This window comes from Eutrigla gurnardus, assembly GCF_963514095.1.
Source record: "Eutrigla gurnardus genome assembly, chromosome: 9".
Lineage (NCBI taxonomy): Eukaryota > Metazoa > Chordata > Actinopteri > Perciformes > Triglidae > Eutrigla > Eutrigla gurnardus.
The window spans coordinates 18,023,695-18,050,320 of record NC_139923.1 but is presented as its reverse complement, the minus strand read 5'-3'; the positions used below and the strand labels follow the sequence as shown (position 1 = coordinate 18,050,320).

Genomic DNA, 26,626 nt, shown 5'->3' with positions numbered 1-26,626 from the left:
CAGGCTTTAAGGAACCTGAAATTATGACGTACAGCCTGCCATGCGCCTCAGACTTCATTACAGCGCTGTCACTTTGAGTCGCCGGCGATGGCACGGGCGCTCCGAACCGCCCGGCTGCAGCGCCGCGGCTGCCAGAACTCAGACTCACTCTCCTCCCGTCTAAGTGGCATGTTTACAGGATGTGTGCCCCCCCCCCCTCCCTGCAGATAGATGTGGTGGAGGTTAACCTCCAGTCGCCTGCTCTGTTCCTCTCTATCATAGGCGAAAATCTCATGAGAACATGTGCGGAGTTGTTTACCAATGCGAGTGGAAATATCACTGATCAAAGGCCACGCCGCGACAACTCTCCCTCCTTCCGTCGTGACGAATGGTAATGTTGAAATTAGAATTCAGCTGCACTTGCCTTTTAACTTCAGGGTCTATTATTACTCCTACAAAAAAAAAATCCACACGAAGCACTTAGGGTGCTAACAAAAGGCGATAGCAAGCATGTTCGTGGCAGCCTGTTTGTCGGCCCAAGGAGAGATTCACCTCCACGCCGACCTCTGAACCCGCCATCCAGCGGAGAAGACATGAGCTGGCAGGCATTGCCAATGTCAGCGCCCAGAGCTAACTCCTTCTTCCTCACCGCCTGACTCACTCATTGACTTTGTGGCCCCCTACTCCTTGCCGCCTCCAATCACGGGGCTCTGAATGACACGCAGAGGAGGAAGTGGGCCCCACTCGCCGCCCCCTCCTGCTTCTTCTAACCTGCATAGCAACAGGCCGATGAGCCCTAAAAGCAGAGTTTGTTTTCCGTCTTCACCGTAGAACACATTCATGTTTTCATTTGGTGTTGGGAGGTGAGAGACGGATGGTGGTCGTTGGGACCCCTTGTCAGACACAAACACACAGATATGGCTGTGTTCCTTTCTGGAGTTTATGATTGATGGTATGTCTTGCTCTCTTTCTGGTTGCATTGAGGTTTTGACATTTTGTAACACGGTGGTTTTTGAACTAGAGGGCCACTGTGTTTGTTTCCTGTAGCATGCGGTCACATTTGCGCCGAGGTGGTGATGTGGTGCACATTTCTGCTGACAAAAATGTTTTTCTTTATACAGACAATTTCCATGTGACCTTTAAAGTAAATATCCCTCCTTAAATAGCTTTTATCTCATGGAACATTTAGATTTAGCACAGCAGTGTGGCAATAGAAGTAGTACTCCGGATTACACTATAATAAAATTATTCAAGTAAAATTTGTGGTGGGCTAAAGTTTATCAAATGGGAAATGTAGATATTATAGAATGATGATCATTAATTACTGCATCTGAGGAACACGAGCCTTCACCTTGCCAGATAAATAGTGACTTCTTGACTTCAGTTAAAGCAGAAATCATTATCAGTGTGGTCTGTGCGACTAACCTCAGTTGTAAGCACGTGCATGTACTCGACACACACTCTCACACACACACTTGTGCCTCTCACTTCCTCTGTCATGAACATTTTGCAACGTTTTGGTTGTTTTCACCCAAAGGATCTCTGGTCAGTCAGGAGACAAACACGGGGCAACAGGATGCTGCCATTTTCAATTCTCCGTCACCTTTTGTACCTTCTGTATGCTATGCACATTTCGTATGAAATAAAAGTGCCTTTAGATGAAATAATATTGTCAACAGACTCCCCTTCGTCATTTTCTTTAACTCGGAAGTGAGGTTTGACAAAAAGCCGGGGAAAAGCTGCTTATTTGCTATTTCCTAGCACACCGATTTTCCTTAAAGGGCCCGAGAGGTTGTCTCACCCATCAAAACACAGAGGCAGTTAACTGCTTAATACGGGGTTTTTACAGCTACCGCTCTTTAATGGACCATCAGCTCCTGCTGGCTTCCGTGTCATTTGATTGAAGGGTAGAATTAAGACTGGATTACTGTTTATTTTCTCCTTGCGTAATGTCACAGTTGGACAGAACAGAAGCGTTTGGCCCTGGGCACTGGAACAATGCTAGAGCTCCATCACAGCCTGTTGGCCCCAAGGTGACTGTTTTCCTTCTTTCTGCTCGGCGGAGTTGATATTAGTTATGTGTTTCCGTGTGTGTGTCTATAGGAGGCTGAGGGGCTTATTTGTTTTCCCCCTCATTGCTCTTTGACTCGTTTCCCCTCAAACGTGTCTGAAGCATTGTTATGTCCGGCCAGACGCCTTTTTCACAGAGAGTTATTGAATCATGTCAGCTCGCCGTCCCCCGAGTTTCAAACGCGAGTTGTAGAAAAAATTAGCCATTGCTTCCGCATGACAAGTGGGATCTATTAGGCTTCTATCGCTCCGCAAAGCATGAGCATCCAGCGGGGCCGCTGGGGACCACGGCTGGCTGTGCGCTGGATCGTGTCAGCCTCCTGGGGCATTAGACCGACGCTGCAGACGGCAAGAACCGAAGTGGCTCATTCGATGAGTTGACACCCGAAGGGGCAAGGAAGGGCAGCGCGAGCAGTGGCGGCCCAGCTCCACCTCAGCCTCGGCTATAGGTCTGACTCACACTGCTCAGACCAGCCACTTGTTTTAATAAGCAGTTTGCAACTCCACACATCACTGCATGTATCTCGTCTTCGTTTATCAAATCCTACCAGTATCCGCTTTCCTCTCAGGCCTCACTCTCAGCGTGAGCTTCATAATAAACGTGTGTGTGTATATTGTGGGAAGTCTACGGATGAGAATCATTTAGATCCTTCATGTTCAATGCCTCGGTGCTCATTAAATTGCAGGACCACTGGCTAATATGTTTGACCTTACTTTTATATCCACTATAAAAAGTCTAAGCGATTAAAACTGTTCAAATCCAAACTACCTGCTTGGCTAACATATTGGACTCCTGGTGGACTGACTGGACCACAGGCCTTTTTCTGGAGATGAGATATATTACGTTATCAAGCTCATTGTAGACCGTAGAATTGTAACAAAATATTTGATAGAGTAGACCTTGGCATTTGTGACTGTCTCTCTGGAAATTATTAAGCAGTTGTTTGTAATGGTTCAACATCAAATTCAATCACTCTTACAGTTAGGAAAAGGTGTCACACAGGGGTCCGTTGTGGGTCCTCTTTTCATACACGAAGCTCCGGGCTGCAGTGACAATCATTGTTTTTAGCATCACCCAGGTCATTCACGCGACTGGTGTAGATCCAGAAAAGGAGATGCCTCTAACCGCTCATGACCTTACACAACAACACAACATGAATAACTTTGTCTAAAGCCTGATGTACAGGCCTAATGTTAGCTAGCGTTAGCTGACTGCATGGGATTTCTCAACTTGGTTACCACTGGTGGAAAATAACTAAGTACATTTACTCAGATACTTGTACTTCACTTGGGTATTTATATTTTCTACAGCTCAGATACACATTTGTTTTATTCCTCTCAGATTTACAATAAAAAATATAGTTACATGATAATTATATTATAAACCAATATATTTGCATAAATAATATATTTAATCTGTGCCACTGCTCATTATAATGCTCATTAAGGGAATCTTATATGGCAACAGCAACTTTACCTTCTCGATTTGATGCTTTGATTCTCTCATTAATCACTAGCTTGTTAAAATGATGAAAATCAAAAAAGTGTGCGCTTTAATTTGATCTTAGATTAATATTTTTGTCTCACGTTTTTGTGCACAGGCTCTGTGTCTCTAAACTCAATGAGACTACCTGTTTAAATAAAGGCTTAACTAACTACCACGGAGGTCAATGTGCCTCCACCCCACTCTGGGCCACAGGCTCAGTCATGTGCTCAGGCCCAATCAGTGTGGCGGCTCAACACATTAGCATTCCAAATGTTGTTTTTTTTTAGTATAATTTTTCATTCGCTGCCCCCAGAGGATAGAGTTTCCACCACCTTGTCTTCTATGTTAATGTTGCATGGCTGTAGGTCAGACACCAGCCTACACACATACTTGCCCTGGGCCTGCCACCTCAGTGACCTTGGACAGCGATAGTCTGTTGGACCATAGGGTCGACCTCTTCATCACCATCATCACTATCAGTTAGCTGTAAGCAGAACAACGCATGAATCTATTGTCTCCTCGATGCATTTTTTTTCATGGTTTGTTTGTTTTCTCTTTGCAGGTATCTCAGTAACAAAGAAGACACATACCTGTGAGTACACACGTCTTTTTATTACTTTTTTATGTCTGTTGCACAACAGTTTTAAGGCTGTAAATGTAAATGTGATTTTATTCTCAAACAAATTCTACTCAGACTTGTTAAAAAGTCTGCACAAAGAGAAAGAAAAAGCCATGCCTCATGCACAGTAAAGATGATAAGATCATCTTGTTTCCATCTCTGTTGACTCTCCTTTCATCATTGCCTATATGCACACTGTTGCCTGACTAGTACTGTAATAAATCAGTACCTTCAATTAGTTCGGTGCCATCCACTTTCACTATTTCGTATTTTCTCCATCCTGGAGAGAATACGATGATAACCCCAGAGAGGAAATTAAAATGCTTTGCAGTCATATGACTGTTTGATAATCATGCACAGTGGAAGCAGACAGTGTGCTGAAGCACTTCTTTGTTTTCTGCACGGCGCTGCAGCTGAGCAAACGCGGATGTGGTGTTGTGTGGTGGTTTGTAACCTCTGAGGCTGCATTAACTACCTAGAGTGTGTATTCTCCGTGCACAGATCGTATCACTGCAAATGAAAAGATACAGACAACAGCGTGCGATGCATCTCGCGTGTGGGAAACAAGACGTCTTTTTTCTGCACAACAATAGTACACACGGCATCGCCTTGTCTCACAACCGCTGCCTTTTCAATTTCTGTCTGCTCATGAAGAATTGATGAACAGTCAAACCTGTAGAAGTCAATGATTTCCGAGAGATTTGTACTCTATTTTGACGTGTGTGAAGTGCAATCGAAAAGGCATGTTAAAAAAAACAAAAAAAAAACACTTTTGTGTAGGACTGCAGTGCGTCTGTGTGTGTGTGTACGTCGATACGTGTGAGTTCATACCCCACTGTGTGAACGGAAGAAACTAGCCCTGAAGGCTATCCTTTCCCTCTGATCACTCTGATGAAACTCGTGGAGAGGGAAGGCCAGAGGGCTTTTCTGTAAGAGCGGTCGGAGAGTTACAGATTGTGAGAGGCTGCATCTCACCCTGTAAAACACCCCGGCTCTTTCTTACATCAGACAGCGGGGCAAAGGATATGATCTTCTAGACAGCTCTACCTTACTCAAACAGCCCCGTCAAAACAGCAGCGTGATTGTGTGTTAAGCTATTTGCTTGTCTGGAGGGGCTGTGGTATTTCTTCTTTTTTTTTTTTTATGTGTGTGCGTGTGTGTCAGGATATCTTCAAGTACCACAGAAACGCTTTGACCCACCATCCGCCGCCCCACTATCTTAATTAGTGTGGCGCTAAGCACCTCTACACCGGAAGGGGGCTCAAATCAAAGAGCATGATTTAGGAGTCTTGGGTTCAAAGCTCTGGGCAGAAACCGGACTACGCTGTCTCATATCAGTGAGAAATATTCAAATCTTGTCCTTGTGAGGAAATCAAAGTAAAGCCCCCTTAACAAGTCGTTGATTGCTGTGCCTCACAGGCAGGAAGCGGCTGTAGAACCTTGTCGGAAGCTGTGTGCACAAGAAAAAAGTTCAAGGGGCCAGTTTAATGGTCATTGAGAATACGGAGGGAAGGTCTTTCCTCGGAGAAGTGTGGTGATTATGTGGTAAGGGTAATAATGAGGGAGAATCGCTCTGCCCTACATGGTTATAGTCAGACTGGAGATCTATTTCTGTTCCTCCAAGTGAAAACATTGGCTTCCCCAGTACGCCGGTCCACACTGCCACTCGTACTGTGAGCTTGGCAGTCTCACTCGTGTGTGTGTGTGTGTGTGAGTGTGTGTTTTTTAGGAGTTCTTCCTAGTCCAACCCAGACCACAGGGATGGGCCGTGTCTCTGACTAACTCCCCACTCTGCCTGAGTGATCAAACTGCTGGAAGCTCCCCGCCATGCCAGTCCCTTCATCAATATAAATTACAGGGGCAGCTGTTCACTGGCAGACTCCTCTCCTTTCCTCTGCTCTCCTCTCCTCCTCTCCCCCCATCCTCTCCTCTTCTCCTCTCCTATCATCTCCTCTCCTCCTCTCCCCCCCATCCTCTCCTCCTCTCCTCTCCTCTCCTTTCCTCTCCTCTCCTCCTCTCCCCCCCATCCTCTCCTCCCCTCCTCTCCTATCCTATCCTCCCCTTTCCCCCATCCTCTCCTCCTCTCCTCTCCTCCCCTCCCCCCCATCCTCTCCTCCTTTCCTCTCCTATCCTCTCCCTCCCTCCCTCTCCTCCTCTCCTCTCCTATCCTCTCCTCCTCTCCCCCCATCCTCTCCTTCTCTCCTCTCCTCTCCTCCCCTCCCTCCCTCTCCTCTCTTTCCCTCTTCCATCCACCTGACCGGACTAATCATAGAGCCATCACAAGGTGAAGTATTCTGGATGAAAACAGATACTTATATCATTGTGCCAATGACTGTGATGTGATGTCCCCATTCTGGCTGTTAGAAGGATCTAAGTAGATTTACTTTACTTTCTTCTTCTTTCTTTTTTTTTCTTACTCTTTCTCTGACTTCTCTTTCTTCTTCGCTCCCCATAAGGGGGCGGCCCCTCGCCGGCACTTTCTTTAACCACAAGGCTATAATTCTGAGCAAGAAGTCAGCTGTGGTTTTCCTGTACATTTCCCTGACAGTTTTATGTACGCTCTGTTATATTGACTTTTAGTAGCACTTGTTTCATCCCTAAAATTGCCTGTGACAGAGGTGACGGCAAAAGATCAATGGCTTGAATTTCATAGCGTAGTTTATTTTCTATATTTTTTCCGCCCTCTTCTCTTACTTTAATGCCGGACACCAGATAAACTCTGTCACCTTCCCCTACCTCGATGGAAGGCCGCGTTGCTGTGAGATGAGTTTCTGTTTGGACCTGTTGAGAGGGATGGTGCGGAGCGGAGGATCAGATGCAGCAGCTGATTACCTGAGATTAGACGTCTCACCTCTAATCTACCATCAGCAGTCTGGGGCTCTGTCTCACAGCTCGGATAGCGGAGAGTATAAACTAACGCTCCCACACACACACACACACACACACACACACACACAGGTCGTGTAGCCAGCAAGCTCTTCCTCCGAACAGAGGAGATCTCCCGATTACCTCGAGCTAATCCTCTCTCTCTCTTGCAGCTGTAGATGTACAATATACTGATTGTCCGACTGACTTCCGACTATACACAATGAGACAACAGCTTGAGTATCGACGTTAAGTTTAGATGACAGATTAGGCCAAACGCGGGATAAATTGATACTATGCTAATATGTCCATGTAACGGAAACTTTTTACAGTGTTATTACAGTAAAATCCCCATAAATGTCCATAAAAATCCCCATAGAATTTGCAAAGAAAACAGAAATTGGAGTCTTAATGAAAGTACTATTAACTATAAACTATTAGTTAAGCGATATACATGTATTGTTATTCTATATGAGTTCATTGTATGTCATGGATGCTAGTAAATGTAACGTGTGTCTGAGTTTGAATCGAGAGTGAAGTGATGGAGGCAGTAGTACAAATGTAACTCCAGAAGAAGAGAAAAGGAGGCAGACGAGGCTTCCCCTCTTCATTCTTTCAGATACGTTGTCGCCACTGGTTCACCCTGTATTAATCTCCATTGCGGTGACAGACTCCTTACGCTGATTGAGAAACATGGCTCCACTCCTGCATCTTCATTTATTTGCCGGCAGCCTTGTATTGAGTTTCTCTCATCGCAGATCTGCACTCACATAATAGTCGCGCAGCCAATCTGTTTTAAAGGAAACAGATGATTTAGATTCGTCTGCACTGTCTTCCAAAAAAAAACAAAACTGAAATATCAGTCTCAAAGTTCTACAACCAGAGTTTGTAGATGTTATGCGTTTGTGTATTTGAGATAAAAGTAGTCTGGTGCATGTTGGGAACGATATGCTAACAGCATTATTAATCCCAATAACGCTCTTTGTGTTCACATAGCACGATGACAGCGTCTCCCCTCTGTTAAAGCATCTGCTTCACCTCTAAATAACATCGGTTTCCTGCTTGGATTTTTTATTTTTTTTCCGTGCAGCAGAATGCTAATGCATTGGCTCTGTGAGTTGTGGTGTTTTCAGTTAATCAAACACGAGATTTATGGCCCTTAATAGTGCTGTACATTGCCAATTTAGGCGAATAATACGTCCCAGTTGCTGTCTAATTTTGCTTGGCAACAGGCTCACTCCTGTGGAATCGCCCAGGGCAGTGTGAGTTGTCTCCGCATAGCTCAGTGTTCCACGCTCAGTGGCTGTTTGAAGGTATTTCATCACATTGTTGCCTTGATTCGCCTCCGTGGGGATTTGTTAGTTGCACTCATGTGGGAAGTGCATCCAGTACATTGTTAAGCTAGGGCTGATAATGAAGATCAGCCAGCCAGAGTCCCCTGAGCTACGCGGGGAGAGATAGTCTAGTGAGACGTGCAGCACACAGGCATGGTGGAGCAGGACGAGCACACACAGCAATACACACAGACGCAGAGGAATCATCAGCACAAAGCACACAACGGCGAACCGTGCTGGAGTGAAACATAAAAAAAATACACAATACAGTAACGCATGAGGTATTAGATTATTAGCAAATATATATTGTTATGACTACACATTATTACAAGTTTGTAAAACTGGAATTATCGTGGGTTGAGCAATCATTTTGAGGTTGTCGCCTTTTTGTCAGGATTGAAATTGACAACGCTCTCTCTCTCTCTCTATCTCTCTGTCTCTCTCTCTCTCTCTCTCTCTCTCTCTCTGTCTCTCTCTCTCTCTCTCTGTTGAGAGTTATTTGATTCCCAGCGTGGTGCTCGAGCTCCTTGTTTCCTCTTCCAACATTGAACACTTAAATTGACACAATCTTTTTCTTCCCCTTGTACTGTAGGTTATATTTCATCTTACTCTGTTTGTTCCACACACACACACACACACACACACACAAAAAAAGAGTATTCTTTTTGGACATGTTTTGGTATAATCTATAATAGGCCCGCTATTTGAAATAGGTCAGTGTAATCACAACAGTGAGGGATGGACAGCCGCTGTAAAAGGGAAATCAATAGAGCTATCTATTTGTCGTAAACCAGGCCAGCGTGATTTTTCTCCATTTTTCCTCCGCTGCCGTGCTTTTTCCTCGTCAACACAATATGGCAGGTCCTCATTTTTCAGTAAAAGCATTATGCCTGCCATTTTGTAAAATTGCAAATGGCCTTTGTACATGCACTTTCTTTGCATACGTTTCTGTGGGTGTGGACGCTTCTTTTTATCACCTCCTGGGGGCCCAGGGTGCTTTCTAAGGAGGAGAATGGTGAGGGAACTGTAGGGGTGCACGACAGCTTTTTTTTGTGTGGGGGAGCTCTGCTTTTGTTGGCTCTTAATCTGGTTCTTCTCTTGGTGCCGGCTCTTTCAGAGAATTTGAGCCGGAGAGGCCTCGTCAGCTTTTCCTCCTCACCCCTTTCCCTTTTGTGTCTCCCTGCAAACTGAAAGGCCCTGTCTTTAAGTGTTGTCAGAGTAGAAAACAAGAGTAAGTGACATGTGACAAGGACACAATGCTTGGCTGGGCCTGCCAAAGTAAGTGGCCCCATCTGCTGCCGCCGATTTCTCTTCTGCCGGCTGTCTGCCACCCCAGGTGAGAGGGGCCAAGGACCCCCGAGGGCCGCACTGAGATGGCGGCGTCTGCCAGGCGAAGCAGTTGGCACGGCCGGGAGGGCACGGCCGGGAGGGCACCGCCGGCCTCGCGCTCGCGGCACAATCGTCGAGCGGCCTCCGCACAAGAGCAGGTTATCATCCGTCACTCATCAGGCTTTTCCGATGCCTCATCACTTTCCCCCCGTGATGTACGCACATCGAGCGTAGCACAAGAGTGTCAGCATGTACTGAAAGGTTTGATTCATGGAGGGCGACAGAGGCGGAGGTCATGGTGCTCCTCCAGATATGATCCTGACTGATGCTGATGGGGAAGCTTTGAGATGGGGGCCATAATTAAATGTCCTTGTGCCCATCATCGAGTTCCTCAGTCGGAGCCACACACATGAACCGTCCTCTCATGCTTGGAGCTTATCACTCTGACCAGCATGTATCTGATATTGATGGTCTTCACTTCAGACTGAAGTGAACTCACATTATACTAAATTGAAGTGGAGCAAAGAAAAAAAGAAATGTAATGTCCAAAATATCCCTATAATATAGATTATTTAGGATAGCAAAATTCTGATTCAATATCATGCATGAATGAAGGCGGGTAAAATTAACATGTATAATTTCATTCCTGAATTATTCAGAAGAATGTTGTTGAATAAACCATGCAACGAGTGAGATGTCCCCCCTATAATAAAATTATTTTTGATATATCATGTTAGCGCCATGTCAAAATCAGTGATAATCATCATAGGGGAACAACGAAAAAGAACTCTGACTCTTGACTGAATCAGCATCAAATGTTTATTGAAACTTAATTAGATACGTTTGAAAAAAAAGCATATTTTTCCAGCGAAAAAGTCTGGTTCTGCTGAAAAACTAAAGTAGGGGGGGAAAAAGTTACGTCGACCGAGAAGAAAGCAGAAGTGCTCACAAAAGCTTCCAGTGATATTATACATTGACATTTGTGCTGATCGCATTGTGCACATTTTGTTGAATCTGCTTTATTAGAGGAATGCTGTTTTTTCCCCGTTGCTATTAATTTGTGTTTCTGTGGGTGTGCGGCGCCAGAACAGAGAGATGCGGTTAACCCATTGTGAAGTTAGCCGTCATCATTAAGATTCTACAGATAACAGGCATGCGGATTTCTACTGCTCAGCATTATAGGATCCCAGACATCAAAGGCAGGTTTTCATTCTACTGTGTCTGCGGCAGAAGAAGAAGAAGAAGGAGAAAAAAACACAGGAGAGGAGACATGGAGTCAGGAAAATAAAGCATATTGGGGGGGAAGAGAGGAGAGCATGTGTACGTACCTGCACCAGTCAGGTGACACGCCGCTCTGTAATGTGTTCGGGTCCTTCCTGCATAGTTAGCGCCTTGCTAAATCGGCGTCCCCTCTGATTAAGTGGCACAGTCCTTAATAACGCCGGGGCTGACTGCAGGTTGGTTCACTTTAAAGATCAAGTTCATTTCTCATCACGGTCATTAGAGTGCAGGTCTGCGTGATACAAATCAATTCACTTATGTATTTTTTTTTTTACTGCATATATTTGTTACTTCCCTCTTACGACCGTATCAGCTCATATTTTCATCTAGTTTATATCGAATCAATGCAAAGGTACCGTCAATAGTATTTTTTTCTTTGTACAAATCTCGTAATGCCATTTCCAGTTCTATTACACCGATATTACAATGAAGTTCCCCTTAATTCAGATTACTTTCTCTTTCAGCATGGTGCCATTATGCTCTCGCCATTACATCAGTGTGAGCTGTTCTACAGTGAGAGTATTGAACGTACAAGAGAGAGAAATATGCTGTTCTCCAGTATTGTGCTGGATTACAGAATCAAGGTCGACTCACAAGACACAGAGCAGCATTATCCCTTAATCCTGTGTTTTGGTTTCAAATAGCCTTTTTTACACCTAATCTTCACAAGTAAAAATGACAAACATGAATACTGAGGTAGGTATTTAAATGCGCATTACCTGCGATGTTAAGGTCAAAGGCTTATGCTGATTTAAAGTGCCTCTACATTTTAGTGAAAGAACAGACGATCATGTGTTTGCCACTTATTTTGTTGTGGCTGTATTACAGAAGACTAGGGAGTCTTGTGATGAAATTTCCCCAGGCGCTTTCAGATGGATAAGTCTGTGAACCTTTCATTCAAACTATGAGTCATTTGTTTGTGTTTCTTTTTTTCCTTCTGCCTTTACACTCTAATATTTTGAATAAAGTTACTATTCCCCCTTTGCTTTAACTTCTCACTTGGCCTGCTGCACTTTGGCCCCTGGGAGGCTTCACTGAGTCAACACAGAGAGTCCACCGGTCACAGTGCCGAGAGCAGCGTCTCCCCTTCGTCAGCCTGGTCTCCGCGTGTCCGTCAGGCCGAGCCGTGGAAGAGCCGGGTGGAAACTTAAAGGTGCTGTGAAAGACTAAAAGTGGGCCAGCCGCTGCTGCCTCCTGTTGACCTACCTTGTTCAGAGGGTCCAGGTACAGACTGATGACAGAACTCCTCCTCAGCGGACCACATTAGTAATGTGTGAGGGTGCACGAGTAGCACACCCAGTGATGAATCACTCCCCTGCACCCATGGCATCCTCATAAGTCAAGAGTAAAAAGTGTTGAGAGCGCGCTCAGTAAAAGAGCTCCTTTGTCCCGTCGACCATAGAGAAACTCCATCCAGGGGAAAGGGGGGGGGGGGGGGTAAGTGGTGCACATCACGTATAGCCTGAAGATCTCCCTCAATCTTGAGGAAAACATTAGTCCCTCCAGTGGGTCACTTGTTTTTATAAAGCTCATAGAACTTGGGGAGAAGTTACTTTCATGCTTGAACAGAGGTGCTTTTTTTTTAATAATAAATGAGAGTCATCTACATGGCGTTGACGCGGCCTGCCTCGCCGGACCGACCGCATTACCCGAAGTCACAGAGAGAACATTAAATGTGTGTTAGTTTAAGCTGAGACCATTTCATTCGGAGGGTTCCTGCGCCGAGCAGTCCCAGGAAAACGCTCAGCCTCATTACTCACGCCGCTGTTCCAATGGAGGGAATAATGGTGAAACTGTTCGACTGAGGAAATGTTGAGTTAATTAAGAGGATTTATATATTATTTTTTTTAATTGAAAACTAACTCTTTGATGCAAATATTACACCTTACAGTTTGTTTCTCTGTTTTCTTCATTCTAGCCTTAAGCCAGGAGGTTAACTATTTTAGTTTACACGCCCACCTCCCCCCCCCCCCCCCCCCCCTGAGCTGATGTCAGGCTATATTGTTGATGTTGGGGGTGTGTGTACGTTTGACGCTGGGTAATACATCACACACTCCGGGGGGTCTCCCTGGTATGCTCCTCAATAATGAAGTTCATTCGTTAACTTCTCCCTCAAAGGCCAAGTTCCCCTGCTGCCCTTTTCAACAGCTATCGCAACTCTTACCAGAGTCACCCGGAAAAAAGAAAGAAAAAAAACACGTCATCATGCTTTTCCCCTTGACAGGCTCAGTGGTTGCCTTTGCAGGGCATGAAGAATAAGCAGGTCCATTACCAATCCCTCATGCCTGGTTATAGCCATAATTATCACAGGGAAACTGACCTGCTCTGTTTGGTTTGCTGCGCCTTTTCCTAATCACCTCCTCCTTCCCTCCTGTCGTCCTCATGCCACGGAGATGGAGCTGGTTTTTGGGGGGAGTCTTGCCAGTTCATTAGAATTCACAGGGTTCCACCTCCCTGCCTCGCCAGGCTAAGCCTCTCACACAGACTGCCATGCCTGCGATAATCTCCCCTCCTCGTTCCCTTTTCGCTCCTTCTCCCTCTATCCTCCGATCCCTTTCCCCTTCTGTCCCCAAGGGCAGCTTTGGCACAAAGGAGATGCGGTGCAATTCATTGTCAAAAAAAAAAAAAATCTGATTTCTATTGATCTATTGAAAAATTGTTCCGCGAGATATATGATAGCACTCCGGCGGCGCTGATGAGCCCTCCTTTACCACTACCTTTTCATCTGATAAAGCAAATAAATAAGCTGGTTTTATTCCATTAACTTAACCTTGTATGAGGCGCCTGCTTTTTCAAGGCTTTATCAAATCAATTGGACATCCAGTTCCAGTGGGCAGATCGTGAACAGCTTTGTTGCCGCCGAAGTCCGAGACAGAACTGGCCCGACACTTTAAACCCAGCAGAGAAATAACAGCGCCAACTAAACAAAACAGCCACTAACAAGTATTTGATGTTTTTCATTGAAGTGCAGCACTTATTATATTGTTCACAGCCTCTTGTCACCACCTCCATCATACCTACAAAGGGGGCCATTGAATGTGGAGCATGCATGCAAGTCCGCCTTAAATGATTCTGAAGCATGGTCAGTCCATGGAGGACAAAGTGGCTTTGCTGCCACGGTTATGGTACTTCTATATTTGTTTTCCTTTATAAAAAAAAATGTGATTGAATTGATTTGGAAATCCAGGGGCTCTTATTTTTGTGTTTAAAAAAAAAAAAGATACAAATTCCTCTCTATAAATAACTGTAGTAAAACAAAGGCTATAGCCTTGTCAACCATTCACTATAAGTACTGTGTTGTTGATTTGGATTACATGACAGTTGACGGGCGTACAATTCACCTATGTAGGAATGATATGCTTTCATATTTATTCCTTTTGACCCTGACGTTCTATAAATATTGAGCTTGTGTGTGTGTGTGTTGAGTGACAGATCGAGAGAGAGAATAGTGCTGAGCTGACCCCGGGGTCTGCTGTGTATAGAAAGGATGACGGGCAGTGTATATAGTCACTAATGTACAGTCATGTGATCAGAGTGTAACTGTTAAGACTGTAATAAAAAGCCTCACAGCTGCTGCCTTGCTTTGCTTCGTGGAAAACCCATTATCCATAATGAATAAACAGCATTTTCTGTGGCTACCTTAAAGCGGCGGCATGTAGCACGTTTTTTAAAACCCTCACTCTTATTTAAACTCGTCTTTAAAATGCAACCCTCCACAGCTCTCTGGACATAACCTGGTAGTGTCCTCTATTTTCACTGAAATAGATATTCTCTTTGTTGTCTGTGTGATTTATTGAAGTCTTCCCACAAGTGGAAGCCCCCAGGAAATTGCCTGGAATGGCCCTAAATTGGTTTATGATTGTGTGGTGTGGGCCGGTGCTGTTATGGTTCTAATATTATGCCCTCCTCTCCTTGGCATCTATATTAAATTGATCTGTATTGTTTTCATGGAGTGCCTGTTGAAGCTTGTTAATTCCACCGCTGCTCCGGGCTGCCGTCGTGGTTCCAAACACCCAGGTGGCTCTCGTCGGGTGGAATATAAGCCCCGGCTCCCTCAAATACCTCCGCGACGAGATCGCGACATCCAGAAAATGAGGAAGTCTATAACCGTTTATCCTGCAGGGGGGTCAAAGGCTGCAGAGTGCGACGGCATGAGGCGTGCAGGTCCGAGGCCGGTTCAGAGCTCTGAGAGTTAACACGGATCAGCTTGCGTGGTGAGTCTGTGCGTAGAATGGCTACTGACAGACTGCTAATGAGGCCATTATCAGCTCTGGTCCTCTCCTCTCCTCCAGGGGGATCATGCTCTGCACCTCATCTCAATTGAATTCCATTCCACAGGGCTTGTTTACAGTAAATACATTTGCTTGGATTAAGTCGAGAGGAGAATGGGCTGCGTCGTAGTCCCAGCAACTTCACTTTTCCTGATTCCTTTCTCTTTTTTTTGCACTCGTGTGTTGAAGTAAAAGAGTAAAATGATTGGATTGATAGCAACATGTCAACGTTCAGCGCATTAATACCCATAGACATTTGACCATCCGAGCCTTTGTGGCTTAATCAATGCCCTAATGAACAAGTATCAGCAGAGTATTGGCATTCTGTCACTGGTAATGTGGAGTCGAGGGAGAGTGTGATCAAGAGCAAATGAAGCGGCTTTGCTGGAAACATTTCCCCTCTTAGGGAGGCCCGGCCTTTTAAGCACAGTTATACGCTGTTTATTTGTTGTAGAGCGGAAAGCATCATCGAGGACGGTTTATTAGTTTGATGTTTTCAGTTCACAAAACAAAACATACAATGGAGATGAATGGAATTTTGTTTGTGTTAGTTCCACTATGGAGAAAAACGAAGATCCTTGGTTGCACCTTATTATCTTTACCTTTATTAGGTAGCGATAGTTAATGAGGAGGCAGAGAGAGGGGGATGATGGGCAAAAAAGATCCAGGTTACTCTGTTTGTTTGGTAGAAAGTAGTATGCTTTTTGTTTTGTAGGTTTGGTGAACCATCCGTTTCAACATGAAAGCAGATGGATGGAGAAGACAGGCTAGGGGACGATGGGGAACTTATCAGACCTCTAGAGTCCACTGATCTGCTCTGTGTTCTGTGTTCTGCAGAAAAGCCAAGTCGAGAAGACATTTTCTGTTTGCTACATTTATTCCGATGCAACATTTCGTAGGTTTTTCACTCAGTTTTGAATTGTCCTGTAGTAGTGTTGGTTGTTTCGTAATTCCCCTCGCCTGTAGGGAGATCTTCACTTCTTCACCACATAGATTGTAAGCAGACAAAACATGCACCCCTTCCAACTTTCTCCCGATGCTCAGACGCTGGAATGGATGTTATCCTGCTCCCAGATGTCAACAACAGCCAGGCACAACTCAATGTTTTCTCTCTGTGTTAAAACACGTATCGCTCTTATAATGTTGGTAGACTTAAACATGTTCCTGCCTCGACCCCGAGTCATGGTGAACTTCGACCTTCTTGCAGGGCGACTGCTCCGTTGTCTGACATGGCATTGTGTTTTTTTCACGTGTAGTTTGTATGCCAAGCACGCTCTATTCGATGCTATCAACCTCTGAATAATAGTTTGTTCATTAGATGGTGTGTAATATGAGAGCAGTGTTGACGCAACATGAGTTAATGTGTTTAGTGTCTCTAATGGATCATGGAGGTCCTAATGAAACATTGTCATGGGGAGATTTATGTTGCGAGCTGCTGACTCCTCATTTCCATTTTGTATACGGTTACAAGTACCTTTTATTCCATGAAAAGTACACAACAGAAGTGAAATGAATACAGATATTTAGTGTGTAAAGCAGGGATAAATATTCAAAATGTCTGAAAATCACATTGGTTGATATTAGATTCTATGCCCTGCGGAAGCGTCATCATTCTGTGGCGAAGACACGGTGCTCCCGTAGTGTTATTTATATCAAAACACGGTCCAGATTGTGAAACGATCCTCAGAAAATATCCAAATACAAAATATTGGTGGTGTGAAAGAAAAAAAATATTTATTTTCCTGTAAATTTTTTGGATTTGAAATATTGCAGCGTCTGAAAGCGAAGCTGCATGATGTTTGTCTTGAGACGAGATGATACGAGAGCCAGCTTATTCACGGAAATGCCAAATGCAACGTGGTTATTGGCCAAGGCTGGATTGCACTAAAACCAGAATATTGTATCAGAGAGAGGCAGCTGGTTAGGAGTCAGAACAGATTATCATATGAGAGTGGATGAGCGAGGAGAGGGGGAGGAGGGAGAGAGAGAGACGGGCAGAGACAGAGAGGTAGGGACTGGAATCAGACAGGGGGGGGAAATGATAGCAAGAAACTCATTGCCCGGTCGCTGTGGGGTGGAAGGGATCATCCAAACCCTTCAGTCTCTATCCCCCCTTCTTCACCTGTCAAAAAGAGTGTGTGAGAGCCGTCGGAGTGTGTGTGTGACATAGAGAGAGAGAGAGAGAGAGAGAGAGAGAGAGAGAGAGAAGGGCATGCAGGTCCTCTGAGAGGTCAGGGGAAGACGCAGAGGCTCCACTCGTCTTCTCTCCGTGTTGGGCCCACTGCTCCTTGCAGACATCTGGCCTCACACTGATCACTCATATCTACAGACGGAGGAGGAGAATAGCGGAGTGCTTCGATCTTTGAGCCACAGAAAAAAAAAAAAAAAAGATAGATCCCCCTCGTATCCATCCTCTCCACACTCCTTATTTTTTTTTATTATTACTTCCTCTCTCTGTTGTCTCCTTGACTAGTTCATCCCTTCACCCCTCTCTCATACCCGTCTAGCCTTTTATCCCCTTTGACTTTTTCTTCATCCTTGACATTGCACCATTTTATTTGATTTTTTTTTTTTTTAAAGAAAACCACAAGAGTAGAAGGGACAGGAAGAGAGAGAGAGAGAGAGAGAAAAAAAAAAAAACGGATGTCTGCTAGAACGGGTCCCGACTTTGCCCTTGCACTAAACAGATATGCCGGAGTAGATAGTGTAGAGTGTGCTGTGTCTAGCAAGGCTCTGACTGCAATCAGTGGGAAGAGGGCCAGCTTCCCTGCCTGAGCTCTCAGCGCCCCTACTGGCTGCACGCTGTGCCAATCAAAGGCTAGTGGGTGGGGAGCAGTCAGACATGAACACTGATGTCACAGTCACATGGATTCTGGTGTGGTCATGCTCGGAGGCTGAGAGACAGAGCTGTGCTGGCCAGCTGCTGCTGAGACAGCAGTGGAGGGCTTTGCGCTGGTGATAGTTGTTCTCTTATGGACTCGAAGCTTAATGATGTATTTTGTGATTTCAGCTATGAAAGGTAAGAGCAAGAAATGCATGCTGATCCTGCACCCTGAGTAACAAGTAGGGAAGTATGGCTCCGCTATTCATAGCCTGCCAACTCTTTGCATTTAATTTGCAAGGCATGAGTGCGTGTGTGTGTGTGTGTGTGTGTGTGTGAGAGAGAGAGAGAGAGGGGGAGAGAAGGGGAGGGAGGGAAGAATACAGGAATACATTGCTTCTGAATGTCGGCGTGAATTAAGCTTTTCTAATGTTTCTTTTCCATGCATGAACAGATATTTATTTATTTTTTTTATTCAGAAAGAGAAACTGGAGCTAGATTAATTTAACTTGCAAAAAAAATATGTGAAGGTATTTTGGTGAGATTTTTTTTTATTTATGTAATTGTTTCGCTGCTACCGTTGTGTGGGATGTGGAAACCACAGCTGGTGTAATCTTTGCACGTCTATGACAAGAGCTGAGCTTCAGAGCAGAAGTTTTTTTTGGCATCGGTGTGAGGTAGCATGCAGAGAGAGGCGGGCAAAGGGCCGGGCGGTAGGGGGGGGGTCGCTTTTCCTTTCTGTCCCGTTGTTAATCCTGTTGTTCCAGTCCAGAGGATGTGTCTGTTCCGCGGGAAAGATGTGCGTGAACGTGGGGTCGCTAGACGGGCGACAAGGCGCTGGCAGACTGTGATTCTCTGAGTTGATACTAGTGCACGATTGTGTACATCTGTGTGTGTGTGTGTGTGTGTGCGTGTGTGTGTGTGTGTGTGTGCGTTCCACTGACCTATTTTTTTGGACAGTCAGGTTTACATGTGTGGCCATGAGAGCAGGACTGAGTCCTCTCAGTCGCCGTGATGTTGATCTAGTATGCTTAATCCTGGCTGTTCCACCAACCCCCCCTCCATCATACACACACGCACACGTCCACGCAGACAGACACATACAGTAGCAGCGCACGCTTCTCTCACGCATGCTTGCACACACGCAAATAATCAAGTACACTCACTCTTCCATATAGAGACATGTGAGCAGCCATATTCAAACAGTCATCATACAGTCAAATACAATAACCACGAGGAGACACGTCAGTCATAATCATATAGTTGTTACTCTGTCCAGAAAAAAATGTGCTTATATTATAATTTATTACAGGTGCTTTTTAATACTGAATGTGTGGGAAAAAATGTATATGCTACTATCATTGTAAATATAATCATCCTTATTTCAGTTTATGTTTATACATTTAGTTTTCCATCTACATGCAGGTAATCATGCTCTTTGTGTGAGACTGGCAACTCTGACCATAATGTTAAATTCCTCTTTTTTTTATCCCATCGATCAGCGTTTCAGAATGAATTCATGGAGTGCGGCTCACAGTCAGGAAGAGCATGTCCTGTGTCTCACTTTCAAGGAGACACACATGAAAAAATAACCTTTGACCCCGTGTCCTTCATGCAATTTCTAGTGAAGGACTTTATGAAATTGTATGTTTTAGGCTTTATGGAGTGAAGCTTTTCCAGGATTTCATGTTTGGCGTAGACAAAACATCTTTGTATATTTCTTCTTCTTCTCTTTAGTACTTTTCTTCTTTTCCTTTTGGAGCGTTTTCTGTATTTGTCATGCAAATTGCACATTTGTCTGCCTTCAACATGTTAAGCTATTTAGTTTCTGCCTGTCTGTCTGTTTGCCAGGCTTCAAGTCTTCTTTCAGCTCTGTCTCACCGCTTATTGGTCCTTTCAGCCTGATAGGAGCTGCTGGTGTCATGGTAGGACACCAGCAGCACTGTGACAATGTCAGAAATTAAATTAAAATATGAACAAGCGGTATAATTGGAAACTAATTTAAACGGCGGTGGCAATTTCTTCCTGAAAATGGTCAGTGAAATGGTCGAACAGAACAATGACTTGCTCCATCTCAATGCAGTTCTTTATTATGTTAATATAGTTCATTTTGCATTTTTAGATTTTTTTTTCTTCATACTACAAAACAATGCCAAACATCTCGGTGTCTATGTGGCTTTGTCTCTACCCTGCAGCCCCCCCCCCCCCCCCCCCCCCATTCCTCTATTCAGCCTCTCTACCACACCACTGCCTCTCAAGTACCTAATTACCTGTAATGGAAACATCCCTCTCATTACCCCATGCAAATTAGCCAGCCTACTCAGCACAATTAGGATGAAAATTCCAATTACATAATTAAAGAAAGTTGTTTGATGTGTAGATTGACAGAAAATATAAAATGTGCGTCTCATCCACAGGACAGATAATTAGCCCCTCACCAAGAGAGTCAGTGTGGCGAGGTATACGTAGCGGTGGTGGAATGCAGTACATTTACTCAAGTACTTGTACTTTACTCATTTATTATCCGATTATTATTATTATCCGATGATCCGACAGCTATAGTTGCTGTTACCTTACAAATTCAGATTGTTTATGCAAAAAAAATGCTAAAATAATCAACAGTTTGTCAAATTTGAGTTTAAACAATTAGTCAATTATTATTAATGAATCATTGTAGGGGAAAACAAGACAGTTGAAGGTGTCACTTGTGTAAATGTGATGGACATTTCTTATGTTTTACAAACTCTATTGATCAAGAAAATAACTAGCAGATCAATGAACAGCCCTGTATAGAAATAATAGTAACAGTAATGATGATCTAATGACATGCTATATAATAGTAACAGACTGTATTAGTGGATATACTAAATGCACCCACATGTGTAACCACTCTGCATTTGGGTATTTTTTATTTTTTGATATTATAACATTTTCCAAATAAGGCTTGTATACTTATATTTAAGTAACACTTTTAATGCAGTACTAGTATTTATTTCTACGGTGTGATTTTCTGCATAGCAGCGATGTTTTAAAAGTGGAAAGCCAGGCCCGTACAGTGCACGCAGACTGCACATCCATATGTGATTTAACACGAGTGTGTACTAGACTGTAAAAAATGTTGTGGGGCCGTGGAGAAGCTGAAGCCAAATGTCTTTTGATAGGCGCTTTAAGGCTATGTTAACAAGGCTGTAAATATTTGCTTTAGATTTGGTACTCTTTGTCTCTTTCTATCACCGGCCAATCGAGGTGCTCACTACCCAGTGCTGCGGGCTCTCACACATTAAAGCAGAGGTTAACAAGATTGGCTATTATCCAGTTAGGGGCTGAGGACATGAGGAGCTGAAGGAAAAGTCGACACAGATTACGGTGAAGGTAAATATAGCACAAGTCACCAGCAAGGATTTAAAATAAAAGCTCCAATTACAGAGGGAGACTCTTTATTTTAGTTCCAATTAGAATCATGTGAGCGTAATTCCAATATTTATAATACACAATTTAATTTTGTAGCCCCCCTAAAATGATTCATAACACTGAAATATGTTTAGATTTAGTTTTTATATTTTACAGTCAAATTGAAAAGATGCTATCTGAGCAGACGGGACAAGAGTCACTCTGACAGATGGAGGCTGCGTGCTTTAGCCTCCTCTCTTGCCTTTTAGCCGGCTGAGGAAATAGAATGGCGTCCCCACAGGTTATTAAAGTGTGCGAGGTGTGCCAGTCTGTGCTGTGCACACTGAGACGAACATCCTGGCTGGCTGGCTGTGTGTGGAGGGACTGCTTAATGAGATATTGACTGCCCATTGAGAGCATGGATTTTTGATTTGGCTCCATAGAAGTTGGGGAGATGGGGGAGGTGCACTCTGGAGAGGAGAGATGGGCATTTGTGAATTTTATGTATTATTTTTTATTTGAATTACGAATAGTTATTATTGTTTTTGGTGTTATTATGTGTTTATTGAGAAGATCATTCTTATAATTTATTTGGAATACTTATTAACTGCCAGCCTGTTCTTAATAACAGAAATTGCATAATAGATGATCATAATCAATCACGAGTGCAAACTTAAAATACACATAAAAAGTAGATCACTTTACGGGGACGCATAATTACTTGCTATTGATACCAAATATAGCTACTCAGTGTGGAGTTGATTTTCCTACACAGGACATGAAGGAGACTATAAGAGTGAGCAACCAAGTAAAAATGTTTTTATACGAGCCATGTGTAGTTTTTATAGCGAAGAAACATTAATCAACGTCTCCGTCGAAGCCGTTCAGGCAGCTCTGTCAGTCATCTCGTCTTGTCAATCACACCTCATGGTTTTGACAGATTAGTCCAATCACAGGCAAGGTTAAATGACTCCCCTGTCCTACGCCCAATCAAACAGCGGGCTACGACAAACAGCGGAGGCTCGAGATGAACCATCGGTGATTTTTAGTTCATTCTGAAACGCTCACACCGGGTTCAGTCAGGGTTCTCAATTTAGCTCCCCAGTCAGGTAAAACACTGAGCCGGGCTTAGTCCAACGCCTTTAACTTAAGGGTAATTTCCTACTTTACTTTCACTCAGTATTTCAGGAGTCACTTATAGATGCTTTGAAGTGTCTCCCTGTCATGCAGCATTTAGTGATAGAATACTCCCTCTGTCAGCACTCCTTAGATAACCATATATCACAGAACCTTTTACTTTCCTTTTTTCTCTCTCCCTCTCATTCTCTCTGTAGCTTGCACTGTAGAATATACAGTGGGTTTGGATGTGTTTCACTGTTTGCTTTATAGCCTAATGAATTGCTATGTGTGGTCATTTAAAGTGCATACTGTTACACATATATAGATTAATAATAAGAAGAGTAAATAACATTTCTTCAGCCTTGCATGCCCTGTTTACCTTCATAGGCGTTGCCACTTGGGGCTCAGAAGTTAACAATGTTTTAAGGGAGTGAAAGGTGAAGTTTTTTTCCCCCCTGTACTTTCATTCTGAGCGTGTTTCGTACCGTTGGCGTTTTCCCCTCTGTGGGCCTCTGGAGGGCTGTCCATTGGCTTTTTGAAGTTGCATCAAAGAGGAAATGGGGGGGGAGAAAAAACATTATTGATTTTGCGTTTTGTCTGACTCAAACACTGAGGACAGAAAAACACATAAGGAGTTAGGTGTTGGGGCAGCGTTGTCTCTGGTGTGTGTGAGCCGGGGGGAGACCGGGGGAGAAACCGAAAGGAGGTGAGGAACACCAGGCAACGCTAATGCGTCCCTCCCTAGAGTCGTATCCTCAGCCCTCTCGCTTCCATCATTTTCTCCTTTCATTTCAGTTTTAATGGCAGAGTAAATAAAGCCCATTACTGTACGTCCGTCCCGGTAGTTTTTTCCTCCTCCTCCTCCTCCTCCATCAGGCCGGCGACTCCCGATGCTCTGACTGCACTCTCCAGTTGACCTGCTTTTCCATGAAACGCCGAGCTGCGCTCTGCTCAGTTGCAATCAGATCTTCCTGCGAGGTAAGCATGCCGGCAGCAGGCAAGAAGAGGAGTATTGTTTGTGTGCCGCCTTTATCCTCCCGTTGTGTCGGCCTGGATGAAAGTGGAGTGCTTTCCTGGTGTTAATGTGACCCGGGGTGACTAAAAAGGAGCTCTCGCTGACAGCCAGTGGTTGGAGCTGTCACTATTGTGGCTTACTCGGCACTTAGACATATGTTATGGCCATGTATGTGTGAGCTTTATTGAAAGTGATTTCCTCGGTTGCATGTATTTCTATTAAGAGACTTTCAATTGTGATGACATTGCCAGAATTGCAGCACAAGTACGCGGTAGAGTCAGGGAGTTGGGAAAGGGGTCAGAGGTCACGGCATACTAAGTCACACTTCCCTCCGCTCCATGGAGAACGGCTGCGGCATCCAGGGACCCTGGCGGGGAACAAAGGATGAAAAATGATGGAGGTGCACAGAATTTTGATGAGACGAGAGCAGGCTGCGTTCTAACAAAGATCGACACAACATGCGCTCCGCCGTCTGATTACAAAAGGGAGAGAAGTGTGTGAGACGTTTAATTACACATCCCAGCAGAGGCCATTGGGGGTTCTACTTGTAGAAAGGCATCGTTTACACTCATCGGATCTGGCGTCTGCGTCGATTGGAAAAAGATTGTGAATCCTCCCGAGCACTAGGGGGTGCTCTTCACGACAAATTACATGAATAATCGGAGTTTTGAAGTTACTAGTCTCCTAACTTTGCTGTGACTTTTGCAGCAGAATGTAATAGAGCATGCTTGAATCTCCCAGAGGAGCCTGCGCAGGCCGGAGTGAATCCAACTCTCAAGGATAGCGCTATTAGCCCCCCCGTCATCCCAACTAAGATGCATGAAAGGAATGTTATCATCATAAATAACAAAGAAAAACAGCCTTGCCAGAACACGCTGCTTAAGATTGATTTTTTATGCACATGCATTCATTTGAAATAAAAGAAATGCTGTTTCAGTGCTAATTACAAAGATGAAAGGAAGTCGAATGTGCAAGGCAATGAACTTTGCTTAAAGGCGCAGCACACGACTTATTCAGGGACGTGGTGCTTTAATGAAATACAACCCTGTTCAGGGACATGTAGAGTATGTTTTGGAATTAAAACTTCTACACGAGATATAAAACGATACACGAGATAACCCAACTAAACAATGGGTGTCCTAGACAATGAGAGTGTGCATTTTTCCCAGCTGGAGCAAAAGGGGTTAACTGGCTGTGGAGAGCTCCTTGACCTATCTGAGATGAGCTTCCCGCCCCCTCTAGCAATGTGGAATATCTGATTGCTGATTATGAGTTTATTCCCCATCGCGCTGAGCCTTTTGCATGTCAGGATCCATCCCTCCCTAGCCGAACTGATTAAGGAGCTGAAGATGATGCTACAGCTCTCAGCGATTGCTGAAAGACTCTCAGAGAGCCTGGTAATCTGGAGTGCAGCTGGCAATCACCCACCAGCGACTCTTTTGGAGGCTTTTTTGGGTTGTTTTGTTGTTTTCAAGTGGGTGTTTTAGCATATTGTTGTCTTTATTCCCCTGGGCTTCTTGTTTCTGGATGAGAGCTTTCCTAGTGCTGAGCACAGGTCCTTGTCAACCTGGCTGCCTCGGCTCAGCCTAGTCCAGCCTCAACAACGGCAGCGTCAGCAAAGGCCCTCGCTCAAAGTCTCAGGATGTGCTTATGATCACCTTCTTACAGGAGCCTAATTTGGGCAAATAAAAATCATCCCTGATGTAAAAAAGCTCTCCCTTTTCTGCTCATTTTCAGAACTCCCAGAATCCAATGCACGGGGGGCAAAGGCGTGATAGAAATAGCTCCTGAAAAAAATCCGTCCGCGTGCTAACTTTTAAGGATTTATGTGGCTTTCAACGGATTTCAGTCACAAGGAAACAAATAGAGTTATTTTTTTTCCCAGCAAAGAGGCACAACTGCTTTATTTGCTCGCAGGGATCTGTCGCTTGGTTACCAATCAGCAGCTGTCGTCTCAAAGTTTTGTTTTTGTCAATAGTTGGAGGGGAGAGGAAGACCGTTCTGCTCCCACTGCGCTGATGGCGGTTTTAATCTCTTTAATGTGTGACTTGGGGCAACAGAGGAGGAATCTGCCCAAACAGATCATTCTCTATTTCTATCAAAGCTGTACAGCCCACCGCTAATGTTGTCCCTCTGTCAAACAAATCACCCAATGTGTTACTACTTAATACTTAGTTGTTCAAATGTATTTCTTATCCATGGAAAATACAATGAACGTACTGCAAATTGTCCATTTGTGACAAAATAATACCAGTAATATTGTAGAGATGTCGTCTAAACAACGGAGGGAGAGAAATGTAATTTGCTGTTGTGTATTTGTACTTGGAGGTTTTACGGTTCCGCAGACAATAGTAAAACTAATGGAGTTCTAGATGTGACACCATCAGTCCCGGTAAATAAATGGCGATTGTCTGGGCTCTGCTTCCTTGTGTAAATGAAACGTTTTAAGGTGTTACACTGCCACTGAGTCTGAGAAGTGATGGGTGTTTTCTGTGAGGGGCTGTGAGTTTGTCAGAGGTATTGTTATTTGTAGAATAAATTGTGTAGGATTTTGTATTTTCGATGTATTTTACACACATTTATTGCAAGCCATTCTTTTTTTTAAGGGAATACATTGCTAATCACAGGATCGTTATGCTTCGACTTTAATTTCAGCTGCATTCCTTTGTTACATAAAGCACAGGCATTTTCCAACTCTTCATATTTCTTCCCGCATGGACTGTATCAGCCTCATTGTTCTGGATCATATTAGCTGTCACTGCGGATAAACCCAAGGTAAGAAGGGGAAACAAGCAAAAGCACGATGGGAGATAGGTGAAGCAGATTTCCCTCCAATTGAGGATGATCAGAGTCAAACCACTGTACGTTTGACATACCTCGCCTGCCTGAGCGGGTAAGGAAGTTGTTGTTGTTGTTTTTTTTAATCTTTTGACACATGATTGCATCGGGCCGTTCGGCTTTGATCTCAGTGTGGATTTTTTTTTTTTTTTCCATTTCTTTCTCTTGATGTGGGATTATTATAATTTATACATGAGGGATTTTGTTTT

General features: G+C 44.1%; 1 protein-coding gene across 2 annotated transcripts in view; it reads left to right on the top strand.

Moving 5' to 3' along the window:
- Positions 1-26,626, top strand: part of roraa (RAR-related orphan receptor A, paralog a) — a 169,676-nt gene that overhangs the window by 107,329 nt on the left and 35,721 nt on the right. Inside the window, exon 2 of one of the 2 annotated variants that reach the window (XM_084017708.1) lies at positions 4,098-4,127. In XM_084017708.1, coding sequence (XP_083873834.1) covers positions 4,098-4,127 — 30 coding nt within the window. Of the gene's footprint in view, positions 1-4,097; positions 4,128-18,089; positions 18,254-26,626 lie in introns of those variants that run through there. The other variant, XM_084017709.1, reaches the window with a different exon arrangement.